This window comes from Oncorhynchus clarkii, chromosome 28 (assembly GCF_045791955.1).
Source record: "Oncorhynchus clarkii lewisi isolate Uvic-CL-2024 chromosome 28, UVic_Ocla_1.0, whole genome shotgun sequence".
In the NCBI taxonomy this organism is placed as follows: Eukaryota; Metazoa; Chordata; class Actinopteri; order Salmoniformes; family Salmonidae; genus Oncorhynchus; species Oncorhynchus clarkii.
The window spans coordinates 5,247,536-5,263,924 of NC_092174.1; the positions used below are offsets into that span (position 1 = coordinate 5,247,536).

General features: G+C 42.9%; 1 protein-coding gene across 2 annotated transcripts; it reads right to left on the reverse strand.

Moving 5' to 3' along the window:
* Positions 1-1,729: 1,729 nt before the first annotated feature.
* LOC139387104 (phakinin-like) lies at positions 1,730-7,362 on the reverse strand. Of its 2 annotated transcripts, XM_071133107.1 has the most exons (8): positions 6,792-7,362; positions 5,242-5,324; positions 4,934-5,090; positions 4,319-4,480; positions 3,862-3,990; positions 3,339-3,574; positions 2,960-3,042; positions 1,730-1,940 (listed from the first exon to the last, which is right to left on the reverse strand). In XM_071133107.1, exons 1-8 carry the CDS (start codon positions 7,236-7,238, stop codon positions 1,918-1,920), a joined length of 1,320 nt encoding a protein of 439 aa, XP_070989208.1. In that variant the 5' UTR covers positions 7,239-7,362; the 3' UTR covers positions 1,730-1,917. The 2 variants fall into 2 exon arrangements, with proteins under 2 accessions (XP_070989208.1, XP_070989209.1); XM_071133108.1 differs by lacking the exon at positions 2,960-3,042.
* Between the last annotated feature and the right edge of the window lie 9,027 nt (positions 7,363-16,389).

Consider the following 16,389-nt stretch of genomic DNA (forward strand, 5'->3'; position numbering starts at 1 on the left):
ACAACCACGTCACAATATTGCTTCCTTCATCACAAAAAGGAATGGCATAGAACAGTCCCCGCCCAGCTGTAACAGACGTGCCTATTTAGATTTAAGGTTGTCTTGAACACAGCAGATTCCCTCCGCCACAAGCTTTGACAGAAGAGACAAAATGCAGCGGGTATCATTGGCATTGGTCATTTTCACCATTGCAATAATTACAATCCAATCGGTGCCCATAGAAACAAGTGGTGAAATGGTAAGCTTGCTATATGATTTCTTCTTCACTGTCTTAAAAGTTTTTGGGGAGTAACATTGTTTTTTTGTGATTGCCTTTGATGAGTAGACTAACAATGGTGAGCAATCCTTTGATTCTTTGACTCTTGGATCGGAGGAAACTTTTTTTAATGTGGGACATTCATTGCAGCATTTCATTTAGTTTGCTTTGGAATAGGATGGTAACATGTAAGAGATTTGACATGTAGGGGCACTAGCTATAGAGATTATTTAACAGTTAATCATACTCATCAAAGGGTTAAAAGCACAAAGTTATGTACCGCCAATGAAAAAAAAATACAAAAAAGCAAGCACCTGATCATAATCAAATTGGCTGATTTTCTTATTTTCCCTATAGTCCCAAGCTTAACTTAAGATCTGTGTGTTAGTCTTTACTTTCACATGAATTATGAATTGATGTCAATGGAAGATTTGGGTAAACTTCGGAATTACACCTATAGATATAGTAAACAGTAAGTGTTGGTTCACTGTCCTCCGCAGATTGAGAAAATGCAACACGTCAGCATGAGCCAGTTTCGCAGGAGAAGGGGGACTGATGACTCATTCAAGAAACCCTCACGGTCCTGCTCTGGCTGCTACTCTGTCATAGGAGACCCCACTACGACATGATCATCCCGCTAGTGAGGTGAGCCATAATTTCACAGCCCATAAAGACCTCAGTGACTGAATACCCTCAGATCAGTAGGACTAAATGTACTGTAATGAAACGTAACTTAAGTTGAGCTGTTTATTAATACTATATACAACCACATTGACTCACCCTGCAGGAGCTGGTTTCACAAATCAACAAATGCGGAATCACCAGAAACTCCACTCCAAAGAGCAAGAAGAAAATACTAAACCAAGGAACTATCCTCAAAGTAAATATCATCACTGGCACCCCCCGTTTTCTAAGACAAATGAATGACACTTTCATATGAATCGTGCATTGTATTGATGAACGCTGGCTGTGTCTTGTGGGAGCGCCTGTTGAAATGTCCTTTCCCCATCCTCATTTTGACTCATAAGGGCAAGAAGTACAATTTAGGCATGTCATTATCAATGACTTCAATTTAGAGCTTTACACATGCTGAGTCACAGCCTGCTTAAACCAGACTGAATGCTGTGCTAATGATTGTTTCACGTCATGTTGAGCACAAGTTTCAGTGTGGTTTAAGCAGGCCAGCTGAGTCATAGGCTGGTTGAGGCACAAGTGGTATTTAAAAAAATGAGTCATTGAAACCATGCCACAACTCCAAAACCATATTGGCTAAGTTTGAAACCAATTAGCGGTTTTAACCAATCAGCATCCAGTATTGGACCCACCCCTTTGTATAAGCTTTGTTAATGTATCAACAAAGTAGTCTTATGTGCCATAACTGAAAGAAGTGTCCCCAAAAGGAAAATTCCAATCTAACCCCAGTCTATTTGAATAAAGAGGCCTAGTTGAAAAAAGAGGACCAGATGCTTTCTTGCAGAGGTTTCAATTTTATTACACTCTTTAGTAAGAACATGGTCTCTGAAGGAAACTGCACAGATACCTTGGAGATCAACGGTGTGAGAGCTTCATTGGTGTTATTCCAAACCCAAGGACAGTCGATGATAACTTGAGCACCAAAATTAAGAAGTGGCCTTGTCCCCAAATGGTCATCAGTCTTTCCACTAGTAACTAGATGTGTTGGAACCTGATAAGACAAAAAAATGCCGGAATAGTATCGGACCCCAGAAAGAAAAGCTGTCACCATTGGAGTCGGCTATTGGGGACGCTAATAAATCAAATCAAGTATAAAGGACTTGAACAATATTTAATAGATATATAATTTACAAATAGTATGAAGAAAGGTGAGAATGTGTTTCTGTACTTGCAGAAATGATTTCCGTCCTCAATGAACCAACAACCTACTAGTATGGTGGACCAGGAGTGACAAAAAAAATAAAAAAATAAATGTGAACATAAACCAATGATTAAATTAGAAAAGTAATTGACTATTAATGCGTTAATAATGCACTTCTAAATTAATAAACAAATAATAGAACATTTGAAAACTGATGAGGAAATATATACATTGATTTCTGTACATTTTCAATATTCATGTATACATTTTTCTAAAAGATTTTGTCACTCCTGGTCCTCGATAATTACAAGCAACCTAACAACAACTTACTCCTACTGGTTTCTACAAGGGTGACTAGCACTTGGAAGATGCTCCCAAAAACAGGGAACAACGTCACACATCGCTCACATGCCAGTCAGCTTTCACATGCAGGTGTGTGAAATGTTTGAGGAAATCAAGATAATTGTCATCTGTGTGTGGATATGCTTTAGGAAGAGATACACAGGTAACTGCCAAAATAAAGGAAACACCAACATAATGTGTTTTAATAAGGCGTTGGGCCACAGCGAGCTGTCAGAGCCCCAAGAACAGCTTCAATGCACCCTGGCATAGAGTCTACAAGCCTGGAACTCTATAGCAAGGATTCGGCACCATTCTTCCATGAGAAATTCCATAACTTGGTGTTTTGTTGATGTCAATATTCTAAACAATCAGGCTGTTCTCCCTGACGAATGCTTCACATTCAGAAAAAAGTCGGAGTTTTTAAGATATTGTTCAATTGAACTTGCCTCCACAATAGAGGTATTTTAATATCATGAAGAGTGCCTTGCTCCTCCTCGGTTTTTGAACGGAACTGTAGTAGACTTTACCTTGAGGTGCTGGGCCGCCGTGGGGCTCCAAATGGGGAGGAAGGGGAGTTCGTCTCCCTTCAGGCTCTGATGCACCTGTGCACCTGTTGAGAGGAACATCGTGTCAAAGGAGGTCATGCAATCTCACCCATTGGAATATATTGCGTGGAGTTCACCTTGATAATATAAACAGTACCGGCTCCCAAAATGAGTACTGGAACCTATTTCAGTCCAAGTCAAGCACTGTTACTATAATAGCATAAACAGAAAACAAGTTTACAACCAGAAAATTATATCATTAAGAAGTCATGTGCCAATGGTATTTTGCCTGCTGGGCTATTAATCTTCTTTTTTGATATGGCCTTTGCCTCAGAGGTTATCTCTGAAGTTAGCTACTCACATCGAGGGTTGGTAGCGGCTCTCCTCCCCATCCAAGATGCCGTGGTAGGTGCCGATCTCCAGCTCCAGGCGCATTTTGTTGCCCAGCAACGTCTCATAGTCACGGCGTTGCTGTTCAATGTCGCCATGGACGTCGCCCAGCTCTGACTCCAGCTTGCCAATGACGGATCCCAGGTTCTGCAACTCGATGTCATGCCAATGCTTGGCGTCGTTCAGGGAGTTCTCCAGGCCGCGCTTCTGTTGGAGCAAGTTGACACAGTTGATGCAGTTGACACCTACACACACACACACACACACACACACACACACACACACACACACACACACACACACACACACACACACACACACACACACACACTTTGTGTTTCATTCGTTCCATTCTAACCATTCCAATTAGCCCGTCCTTCCTATTTCTACCTCCACCATTCTCCACTGACATACACACTATTGGTGGTGTTGGGCTGTCCCCAAAAACGTTGCCCTATATAGGGACACTGTAGAGGTGACGGCTCAATACGTACCAGTGCTCTGATGGACTCGGTTTCGGCCTGCAAACTCTGGATTTTACAACCAGCATCGTTATACTCCGTCTTCAGACTCTCCAGCTCCTCCTCCTCATGACTCAGCTTACTGCCGACACTCTCCTCCTGCTGAACACACACACACACACACACACACACACACACACACACACACACACACACACACACACACACACACACACACACACACACACACACACACACACACACACACACACGTCAAGCTATGTCAAAGAACAGGTGTATTCCGTTTGTTTTGCCTGGCCCCTACTAGACACAATAAACCTCAGGCTGACCTCATAATAGATAAACAACTAAAGACAAATGTAAATACATTTCAACTACACATTGATCTATCAAAAGTAAATATTGATTTCTCCCCTTTTTACTCAGATGTTTTAGGTTGTAAGTGTGGGGAACTACAGTATGAACTTACCTTGTATTCCAGGTAGGCATCGGTCTCGGCACGGTTCTTCTCGATGACTCTTTCCCAGTTGGAGCGGATGTAGGCCAGTATCTGGTCCAGATTGGTCTCAATGGGGGCATCCGGTTCGTCCACCTCACGGCCTGCCATCTGGTTGTATAGCACCCTCACGTTCTGGAGGGAGCAGAAGAACACCTGGGAAAAGGGCCTTTGTTCCACCCCAACACCAATACACCGGATTCATATAATCAATATGATCCTTATCATCTGATTTCCAATAACAACCAGCTGGATGAGGTGTGGGTTTTCACTCTGGGTTGGAGGTAAATGCTTGTCAGTGGGCAAACCCCACAAGAAAGGAATCCTATGGAAATGCTAGCAGTTAGGGTTTCTTATGTGCTCCATTTATTTCTATGCTGGGTAAATAAACTTAACGAATACTCAAGAACTGTCTTGGGGATTCAACTAAGTGGGAAATTGTATTTTGTTAGATTGTATTTTGACGGGAATATCCCCTTCTCTAATATCCCACTCTAAAAACCCGACAAGGAACCCTATGACAAAGTTAGCGGTCTGCTGGTAATCTGTTTTTTCCAGTATGTGCTCCATCCTTCATGCTTGACTCACCTCCTCGTGGTTGCGGGCCAGGTCTCGGAGCTCAGCCCTCATGCTGTCCATCTGGCTCTCCAGGTCTGACTTGGTCAGGTTGGCATCGTCAATCACCTTGTACAGAGAGCTGATCTCCTCCTCAACCGCTTTCCTGAAGGGCTGCTCATTCTCATACCTACATGATGGAGAGAAAGTGAATCTCAAAAGTCAGGGTGTTCTTCTCCATGCTCTTCTCGATTCTCCAGGTTCTGACGTTTTGGGAAGGAGGTGAGAAGAGAGGAGGTGAGGAGAGAGGATGTAAGGATGTGAGGAGAGTGTACACTCACCGGTCCTTGAAGTCCTCAGCGTTGGCCTGCACATTCTCTGTCTGCAGCATTAGCCTGGCATTGTCAAGGATGGACTCACTAACCTATGGGGGAGGTTTTGCAATATGTCAGTCTGTCCACTAGGGTGCAACAGATGCTCTGAAGTCCAACTTAGGGTGAATTTTTCGATAAATGGGTATTCTGCATGCAGGTATAATGCAAAATGACTTGTTAAAAGCATGGATGCGCCTTTACAATGTCTTATTATAAGGCGTATGGTATGTTAAGTCTCTCTATGCAGGTCATTTTCAATGGACTCAAAATAGCTGTTATTAAGCGAGGATCATTATGAGATCCTCATAATAAGACCAGACATTATAAGCAGTGGTGTAGTGGAGGGTAAACGCAGGTAGACATCATTTACACAACCTTTTTATTTTGCACGAGCGTTTACCCACCTATCGCTGAAAACTGCATAAAGGGAGTGTTACTTTATACACCGCGAAAGATGGTCAGCTTTTACCCACCTATTTTGTTTTACTCACTACATCACTGATGATAAGGGAGTCATGCATAGCTGTGGCAAGTCTTGGAGTGCATTATAATGGCATCACAATGCATTGCACCTCATCAATGGAAGACTGCTATACTTCAACATCATTTCTTAATTGGAAATCCAGCCGCCATCAGACTCCCTCTCAAGGCTGGCTGGCTCTAGAGACTCTGTGGGACTCCACAGAGTCCGGAAGATTGGATGTATTTATTGTGCCCCTAGCGCATGGAATGACCTGCAGGCCACTTTGAGGCTTGACTCTCTGGTCTCGAAGGGTCAGTTTGGGACTTTGAGGAGGAATGTGGTGATGTTTTGATTGAGGTGTAATTTTATCTGTCACTTTTGAATTTGATTTGTTGTAATGTGTCATTATAACTGTATAGTATTGTATTGAGGCTGATCATGTTGATGTATTGTTCCCAGGGCAGCCTTATAAATGAGACCCTGGTGTTAATGGGTTTCCCCTGGTTAAATAAAGGTAAACAAATTAAAATATGCTAACAGTCTCACAGTGCAATAAACAATTGAGGATCATGAACACTGCTTCATAGTTAGACTCCCCATTCCAAAACTGTCACTTTTAAATGAACGCACTATCCAGCGCAAATCCCGCCACAATCTCCAGCTCCAATCACCCACTCAATCAGTGCTTCAACCTACTCCCATCTGGTCGGAGGCACAGAACAGCAAAATGCTGCACTGCTGCATCGGCAGGAGCTTTCTTAACTTCATCCTAGGACTTGTGAACAATTCAACAACTCCCTCTCTTATTTACCTGTACCCAGTTGTCTTCCCAGTCCTTCTCTACCCCTCTCCTCCCATTCTTTCTCTTTCCCTTCTTATCAGTCCGTACCCTCTACCCATCATACTCAACTCCCTCCTCCCTCTCCCTCTTCCTGTAGAAGTCATCCTAGTCCTTCTTTACCCCTCTCCTCCCTGCTCTTCCTTTCTCCCCCTTACCTATCTGTATCCTCTCTACCCATCATCCTCAACTACCTCCTTCTCTCCCCTTCCTTACCTGCCTGTAGACGTCCTCCCAGTCCTGTCTGAGGGGACCCCAGACTCCGGCACTGGACGCCTTACGATCCAGGCAGTGTCGGATCTGCTCCTCCAGCTGCTGGTTGAGCAGCTCCAGGGCGTGCACCTTGTCCCTGTACTCCATCAGGCAGCAGTTAAGGCTCTCAGCACCCCCGGGGTGCTGCCTGCCACCAGCCCCAGCCCCATGGGGCATAACAGGCACAGCCGTGCTCCTCAGCCCCTGCAGGAACACACTGCTGATGCCCAGGGCACGCCGCGACACTCGCGTGCCCAGGCTGCAGGTGCCGCCTGTGGGGGCTGTCCCCACAAAGACGCCCCGGGGGGCTGTGGTGATGCCCGCGGTGCCAGCCCTGGTGCTGGCGCTACCGGGGCGCTCTGCAGCGGAGTGCTGGTCCAAGACGGAGGACCGACGTCTTGGCAGAGGCATGGCCCTTGTACTTGGAGAATGTGGGTATGAGACGAGAGAATGCGGGAGCGTGTGCGTGTCAGAAGAAGGCTAGTCACCATGCATAGACATCATTGAGTGGCTTGAGAATATGTTGGGTGGCCTGTGGTGTCAAACAGCCCGTGTCCCTGGGCGCATGGCTCTTTATTGCAGCCTGGGCTTCTGGAAAGCAGAGGGGCTTATTGTTCCCCTGTTGTGTTTGTGTTGTCATTGTGACAGTGGCCTGGTTCAGGTTGGTGTATTGGGGCTCTTTGTGTGGGTGCTGGTTGTTTGTTTTTGCTGCCTCAGCATTGGAGCCCTCTCAGGAAAACTCCATTGAGTGCTGGCATGCGCACCCTTTCCCCAAGCACAAACTGCCACCGATGCGTCGTCTGACTAGACAAAATCTGACTGGAGATGCTTCTACCTCCTCTTTTTGTATGTGTGCATGACTGAGTGAGTTTGTGTGTGTGTGTGCGCATTTATACAGTGCCTTGCGAAAGTATTCGGCCCCCTTGAACTTTGCGACCTTTTGCCACATTTCAGGCTTCAAACATAAAGATATAAAACTGTATTTTTGTGTGAAGAATCAACAACAAATGGGACACAATCATGAAGTGGAACGACATTTATTGGATATTTCAAACTTTTTTAACAAATCAAAAACTGAAAAATTGGGCGTGCAAAATTATTCAGCCCCCTTAAGTTAATACTTTGTAGCGCCACCTTTTGCTGCGATTACAGCTGTAAGTCGCTTGGGGTATGTCTCTATCAGTTTTGCACATCGAGAGACTGAAATTTTTTCCCATTCCTCCTTGCAAAACAGCTCGAGCTCAGTGAGGTTGGATGGAGAGCATTTGAACAGCAGTTTTCAGTTCTTTCCACAGATTCTCGATTGGATTCAGGTCTGGACTTTGACTTGGCCATTCTAACACCTGGATATGTTTATTTTTGAACCATTCCATTGTAGATTTTGCTTTATGTTTTGGATCATTGTCTTGTTGGAAGACAAATCTCCATCCCAGTCTCAGGTCTTTTGCAGACTCCATCAGGTTTTCTTCCAGAATGGTCCTGTATTTGGCTCCATCCATCTTCCCATCAATTTTAACCATCTTCCCTGTCCCTGCTGAAGAAAAGCAGGCCCAAACCATGATGCTGCCACCACCATGTTTGACAGTGGGGATGGTATGTTCAGGGTGATGAGCTGTGTTGCTTTTACGCCAAACATAACGTTTTGCATTGTTGCCAAAAAGTTCAATTTTGGTTTCATCTGACCAGAGCACCTTCTTCCACATGTTTGGTGTGTCTCCCAGGTGGCTTGTGGCAAACTTTAAACAACACTTTTTATGGATATCTTTAAGAAATGGCTTTCTTCTTGCCACTCTTCCATAAAGGCCAGATTTGTGCAATATACAACTGATTGTTGTCCTATGGACAGAGTCTCCCACCTCAGCTGTAGATCTCTGCAGTTCATCCAGAGTGATCATGGGCCTCTTGGCTGCATCTCTGATCAGTCTTCTCCTTGTATGAGCTGAAAGTTTAGAGGGACGGCCAGGTCTTGGTAGATTTGCAGTGATCTGATACTCCTTCCATTTCAATATTATCGCTTGCACAGTGCTCCTTGGGATGATTAAAGCTTGGGAAATATTTTTGTATCCAAATCCGGCTTTAAACTTCTTCACAACAGTATCTCGGACCTGCCGGGTGTGTTCCTTGTTCTTCATGATGCTCTCTGCGCTTTTAACGGACCTCTGAGACTATCACAGTGCAGGTGCATTTATACGGAGACTTGATTACACACAGGTGGATTGTATTTATCATCATTAGTCATTTAGGTCAACATTGGATCATTCAGAGATCCTCACTGAACTTCTGGAGAGAGTTTGCTGCACTGAAAGTAAAGGGGCTGAATAATTTTGCACGCCCAATTTTTCAGTTTTTGATTTGTTAAAAAAGTTTGAAATATCCAATAAATGTCTTTCCACTTCATGATTGTGTCCCACTTGTTGTTGATTCTTCACAAACAAATACAGTTTTATATCTTTATGTTTGAAGCCTGAAATGTGGCAAAAGGTCGCAAAGTTCAAGGGGGCCGAATACTTTCGCAAGGCACTGTATGTGAGAACTTAATAAATCAGGTCATGCATCACTGTAAAGAGTATGCCCAATTGCTGTAAACATGAAAGACTGGAGAAGGGGCCAGAGGAATGTTCAGTATGGCCTGTTTTTTTCAAATCCAAAGTTAGGATGTGTTTGATCAAAATACAGTCAATGAAAGCCCAAGGATTTATTAAATAATTGTATATTTTAAATATAAATGTTCTAAATTCTATTTTCAATAATATTCTGAGAGCCTGATTATATTCTTGTTTTCAATGATAGTCATAGGCGTGTGTATCGGTGGCAAGGAAGTCAGGCGCAGGGGAATCGATCTTGGTAAAATGGAGTAGTTTATTAATAACTTAAAACATAACCCCAAAACCATTAATAAATTAACAAAACAAAGTGGGTACGAGGACCCGTCGCACACCAATACAAACAACACGAAATAATAACAAACAATCTCTGACAAAGACATGAGGGGAAACAGAGGGTTAAATACACAACAGGTAATGAATGGGATTATTTTTTTTAACCTTTATTTAACTAGGCAAGTCAGTTAAGAACAAATTCTTATTTTCAATGACGGCCTAGGAACAGTGGGTTAACTGCCTGTTCAGGGGCAGAACGACAGATTTGTACCTTGTCAGCTCTGGGATTTGCAACCTTGCGGTTACTAGTCCAACGCTTTAACCACTAGGCTACCCTGCCGCATTGAAACCAGGTGTGTGGAAGACAAGACAAAACCAATGGAAAATGAAAAATGGATCAATGATGGCTACAAGACCGGTGACGTCGACCGCCGAGCACCGCCCAAACAAAGGGAAGGCAGCGACTTCGGCAGAAGTCTTGACAGATATTCGGATTTAATCTCTTCAGTTTGTGTTGGAAAGGAAAGGGTTAAAACTGATGATGTGTGATGTGATGGTGATGTTGGCTATCTAAGCTCATGTGTAGCAACATATCATCGGGTCCAACGGTTGTCTCACACTGTACTGTTCATGTGCAGGCCATCAAATTAAAGGCACTTCTTCGATATAAAGTAGTTTTTGACCTAAATGAAAACGTGTCAGTTTGTCACTTTCACAAGGTTGGAGTAATATCATGACCAACTACTTAAGACATTGGCTCAAATCTAGGTCGAGCCTTTCAATTTCGAGAGAATTAACAACTAAGGAATATTTGTTCATATGTTTCATTGACTTCTCAAACCCAAAACCCCGACCTGGTCTGCTTCTGCTTCCTGGGAAGTCTTGTGATGTTGCGCCTCTGGGTTTAGAAACTCTGTAGATACATCTATAGATAACTCACCACTGACTAGGCAGGGGTAGGCAACCCTGTTCCTGGAGTGCTGCAGGTACTGCAGGATTTTATTCCAACTAGACACCACACCGACCAACTGAGCTAACTGATCAGGTCAATGATTGCCTAAATTCAAAACACCTGGTCTTCCAGGTTGGTTCAAAAACATCAAAAACATGAAGTGCCTGTGGCACTCCAGGACCAGGGTTGCCTACCTCTGGGCTAGGCCCTCAGAAGTTTGATAGAAGGCTGTCTTTCAACTGTATTAAGGCAGACAGTAGAATCAACCAATCACATTTGGACTTATAATGGGTGGGACCATTTTTACAAAAACATATGGAAACGTCTGCCTTCACGAAGGCCTACAGATCACTGCTCAATAGCGAGCAGTAGTTTTCCCACGGTCTAAGCAAGTTAGTTTTTGTTGTAGGATAGTGTGCGCGGGCTGCAATAGCTGCAGGTGTTATCAAAGAAGATGTTGGTGCTCATTTATTATCTTAGACCCTTTTCAAGATGAACTTTCAACAAGAAGTTACGTTTCAAATGATCATCTGGTGAGTGGAAATGTTATTTTATTATTGCAGCTCACTTGCGGTTGTTAACTATCACTTTGAAAAAAATGTGTTCTGTGTGTGAAACATTGTTGCATTTAAACTTTGTTCACTGGTTATTTTTTTGTGCTGAATGTAATGAAGATGTTTGCAATGGGAAGTACAGTATAAGGAGGACCAAAGTACTTAACATTTAATTATATATAAAATTAAATACCACATACTCAAGATAAAAATACATAAATAATTAATTAATAAATACATCAAATATAAATGATTCAAGAATAGGTGCTGCATTATTATGAAATCTTTTTTCATAGTGTAACTTTTCAAAATAATGTTAGCATATTTCACATTGTATTTCCCAATGTTTTTTTTCATCAGAACATTTATAATTTTATAATGGAGCTTTGTCACATGATGTATTTCCATAGAGGAAGAGAGGCCCAACTCTGCGGACAATTTGTCTCCCTCCAGCAGGTTGTGTTTTTTCGTTGTTTTGCCCACCAAGCAAGGAGTTTTTGTTTGGAGGTCAATGAGAGGTTCAGTAATGGATTACAATAATAAAATGTATCCACCAATCCAAAGAAAGGATAGGCGTGAGCTAGACAGCAAAGAAAGGACAGGTGGGCGCTTGACAGCCTGACGTGCCGCTGTGTGGACAATGACTCCCATTGTTAGGGCAGAGAGACGTGTCTGGTCAGTATATCCATAATCTTTGGTATTTCCAAATTTCATAACAATAATCGCAAGGGGATATGCCAATCAATGCAAGTGGGCGTGGTCAAGTAGGTAATTGGTTCAAAGCCCTTGAACAAGATTGTTAGGCAAAAGTGGTGGCTAAAGTCAAAGAGAAGGATGATTTTGTTGCATTTATTGCACAGGGGATGTATTGTTCAGAACAGAACAAAAATTATTGTGAAAGCGGCTAAAATAATCTGGGCTCTCTAGGATTTCACTGCTGAAACACTGCAGGGAATACTATCTGAAGATGCTTCACCCTCTGTGTAGGGATCGGAGTACATTTGACTAAGTGAAGGAGTATATTGACTTTTGTTTAGTTTTTTTAGAATAATATGAGTTGGTTTAATTTATTTATTTTTGTTAAAGTATCTGTTTTTACCCCACCCAATATGTGGCGGCAATAACCTGATGTAGTCCGCCAATAAAAGCTTAAAGAAGAAGTCGAGCTTATGCGTTCTCGCGTTGCCCTGTTTTTGATGTAGCTACTTTTCTTTACAATGGATGAAACCACAAGTCTATAGTTTATCCGTGAAGCCGCCAATCGTTTGGAGAATTCTGCACCAAACACTCCATATATTGGGAAAATACCGAAAACCTCCCTGGATGTTTATAGACCGAAAATGCTGCAGATTTGGAACAGCGCATGGAGAGTGTGTGTCTCCTCAACTTTTGCTGTTTGCTGTCACTCAGAATGCGCATCAACATTTATTTAAAAAATAATTTTCGCTCACTTGTTAGATGCAATACACATTGCTTGCTAGTAAACATCCTCACCATCCTCCTCATAGTAGCAGGCTAACAGGAGGCAGCAGCAATCTTAGTGATCAGACCGAAACAGGAGAAGAGGAGGAGGAGAAGTGATGGCGTGAGCGAGTGGATTGTGAAATACATCTTCTCTCTATCCAATCAGAGCAGCAGGATCAGCATACAACCCTCCCTCCTCTTTACAGACAGGCAAATTAGCTAGTTGAGCTATTTAGACCATGTAGCACCTCGCACTTGATTTAAAGTTGCACGTTGGCACCCGAACCTTTATTTTTTCCAATTACGGATAATAACAAAAAATACTCGGATCATAATCATATCAGGAAAATGTGCCATATCCGTCCGACTGCTCGGCACACCCCTACACAGAGATATGGCATACCTAGCTCTGCCTTAACTGTCAGGTCAAGTTCAACAGGATGAAGTAATCGATTGTGAATGATTACACAATCAGTGACTAAAGACTACCCACCTGGGCTGATTGACATATGAGGGATATATACTGTATGGGCATGAAATGAAAAATACAAATGCAATCGGAAATACATTATGAAATTAAAAAACCATTGGGAAATACAATGTATTATAATTAAATTAAATATGGTAACATTATTGTGAAAAGTAACATTGTGTAAAATATTTCAAATAATGTAGCACTTATTCTTAAAATATTTTAAAATAATACATTTCATTATTTATTTATTTATTTACTTCATTTTGAGTACTTTGGTCGTCCATCATTACGCATAGGTATTTCCCCCAATTTTTTTCTACTGGTGACGTCAGGTCCAAGTGCCACTTCCGAAGCAACCAGGGATGCCTCAGCTGGCTCGTCAGGCTTCCATGCCTCAACTGGCTCGTCCGGCTTCCATGCCTCAACTGGCTCGTCAGGTTCTCAAGCCTCGGTTGGCTCAGCAGGCTCCCCATGCCTCAGCCGGCCTTTTCAGGCGCCCATGCCGACGTTTTCAGGCTCCCATGCCGACCTTTTCAGGCTCCCATGCCGACCTTTTCAGGCTCCCATGCCTCAGCCGGCTCTACAAGTTCCTGCGCCTCAGCAGAAGCGACCGACCCGCTCCTGGTCCTCAAGACCGTCCCTCTGATTGGTGTCATCTGGAGTCGAGCGTCAGGGATAATGTTACGTTTACTCCCGCTCTCTCTCTCTGGCGCTCAACGTCGCCAGTTGTCTCATTACGCACACCTGCCACCATTGTTACGCACCTGCGCCTCATGACCCATGGATTCCATCACCTCCTGATTATCTCCCCTTATCTGTCACTCCACCTTGGTTCTTTCCTAAGGTGTCATTGACTCTGTTTCTGTTTCATGTTCTATTTATTATTAAATTTGCACTCCCTGTACTTTCTTCCCAACTCCCAGCGTACACGTTACAAAACTGTAACAATGTGCTCATATGAGGTATTTTGTGCTGTGTTGTGATATTGCATCTTCCAAATGTCAAAATGTAAATTCATTTGAATTCTTTCCACTTCATATAGATTTTTTACTTTCTTGAGATTGTACAAATTTCGGCATATCAGTGTGAACACTCTTTAAGTGTTTCTAGGAGAGGGTCGTGGCTTCGTGTCAATAGTTCCGGCAAAACACTTGCAAGAAAGAACCTTTCAGCCTTAGGTAGGGCTTTTTGTAGCATTTCTTCATCTCTGATTATGCGACGCACAATGACCTCAGCACTTGTCCAAACCACAAAGTCACAGTATTGGACATTGCAAACAAACATGTGAAGTTGAACTTGGTGGTAATATTCATGATTCTTCTTTAGGTGCAGTGATTTGTCCAAGCAGAACTGTGTGTCATCACGGCACCCTGTAAGGCCATCACGGTATTTGTATGGGCACTTAACTTCAAGGGTTCCTCTCCCACAACAGGAACAGTTGACTAATCCATCTGGAGACGCCCCGAGATGTGGTTGATCGTTCCGCACGACAAGACCAGAGAGCTTCACACTGAAGTTGGCATGGATTTTGCTCATTTCTTCCGTGTAGTACTTTCTGGCTGTGTCCTCCATGTCTCTTCCCCAAAGTACAGCTGGGACATGATGCAACTCACTGTCATTGTAATGCATTGTCTTTTTCACCAAGTTGATTTTGTCTGTGTTTCTGCCTGCCGTGCACACACGATGGAAGGCGGTGCTTGTTATCCGTCCGATTCGGTTGATGTGCCAGGCCTGGCATTTGGACTGCTCCTTGGAGGTAAGCTCAAGGGTTTCACACTGATCACGGGTCAGTTTCTGTTTCAATCTCTGGAAAGCTTCTTCACTTTTCTCCTTTATTTCAGGTGGTGAGAGGTCCCTTAGATTGGCATCATACAGAGCTGTGAGCGGCTCTGGCAGGTCTTCTGTGTTGGTGTTTGAATCTCCTGATGCAGTATCTACATCACTGTGGTCCTTCACGATCCTGGTGAGTACAGTTGATTTTAATGTAAGGAATTTCAGCTCTGCCATGTTTTATCTATTCTTTAGAATTTTTAATTAAAAAAAATCCTAGGCCATGAAGCCTGCTACATATAGACCAAGTGGTTGCTACGAGACAACTTCTTCACTGAATGTAGCTACTGCCATCAACACGTGCACATCCACATATCGTGCCAGTATTTGTACACAAAGGAAGAGGTCTATAGCGACCTGGATTCTTCTACAAAGACCTACACTATTCAACCCGTACATCACCTCTACAAAAGCTTTTCAGGACCAAAAGCTGTTGGGTAGTTCCACGAAATGAGTCCCTTTTGGGTAGTGTAACTTGGTGGGAAAAATAGTTTTATTTCACCTATCATAACAAGCACATGTTCAACTTAATTAAATAAACATGATGTTTTCCCATCTCAAGAGGGATAATAAAAGATGACTATAGTACGTGCCTATTAAAGGCCCAGTGCAGTCAAAAACATGACATTCCTGTGTTATATACAGTGTACAAAACATTAACGTCTGTTCTTTCCATGACATACACCTAACCAGGTGAATTCACATCAAAGCTATGATCCCTTATTGATGTTACCTATTACATCCACTTCAATCAGTGTAGATGAAGGGGAGAAGACGTGTCAAAGAAGGATTTTTAAGCCTTGAGACAATTGAGACATGGATTGTACATGTGTGCCATTCAGAAGATATTTGGACAAGACAAAATATTTAAGTGCCTTTGAACGGGGTATAGTAGTAGGTGCCAGGAGCATCGGTTTTAAAGTTAAGAACTTTTTTCAGACTGCGCTTTATATGCCACTCCACAGGGGACTATCTAGAAAAAACAACAGAGATGCACAATAGGTTTCAAAGGAGGCTACTTTCCACAATGTGTGGAGGAAGCTCTTCATTTGACATTAGGGAAAACATGAGATGAGCTGCTACAAAAAAGACTCACTAGAGCTAAAGACCACTCTGTAATGTTCACCACCACATATACAGTACTTTGAACTCATGCAAAGTGGGAGATGCTATCAAGAAACGCTGGCATGTTTTATCATCGGACCAAGGTCTGCCAGCTGAATTTAAGAACCCACCACTTCTTTGTTGTTTTGAAAGAGTATTGGAAAGTTAGTAGCTAGATGCATTTGGTATCAGTTGCTGGGACTGCTAATCTGTGTCCAGTGATCCTGCTGACCAAGGATGGATCTGAAGAACTTTTTGGCGTAGCAGCTAGCCTAGCTGATAGTTAGCTGCCTGTCAAGCTAGC

Bases quoted from the DNA above. Each gene is read 5' to 3' on its own strand.
- LOC139387104 (XM_071133107.1), bottom strand. From the start codon at position 7,238: ATGCCTCTGCCAAGACGTCGGTCCTCCGTCTTGGACCAGCACTCCGCT. The intron at 5,325-6,791 runs GTAAGGAAGGGG...CCTCCCCCATAG, and splicing joins GGGAGGACGTCTACAGGCAG to GTTAGTGAGTCCATCCTTGA. The intron at 4,481-4,933 runs GTGAGTCAAGCA...TGCTCCCTCCAG, and splicing joins TGGCCCGCAACCACGAGGAG to AACGTGAGGGTGCTATACAA.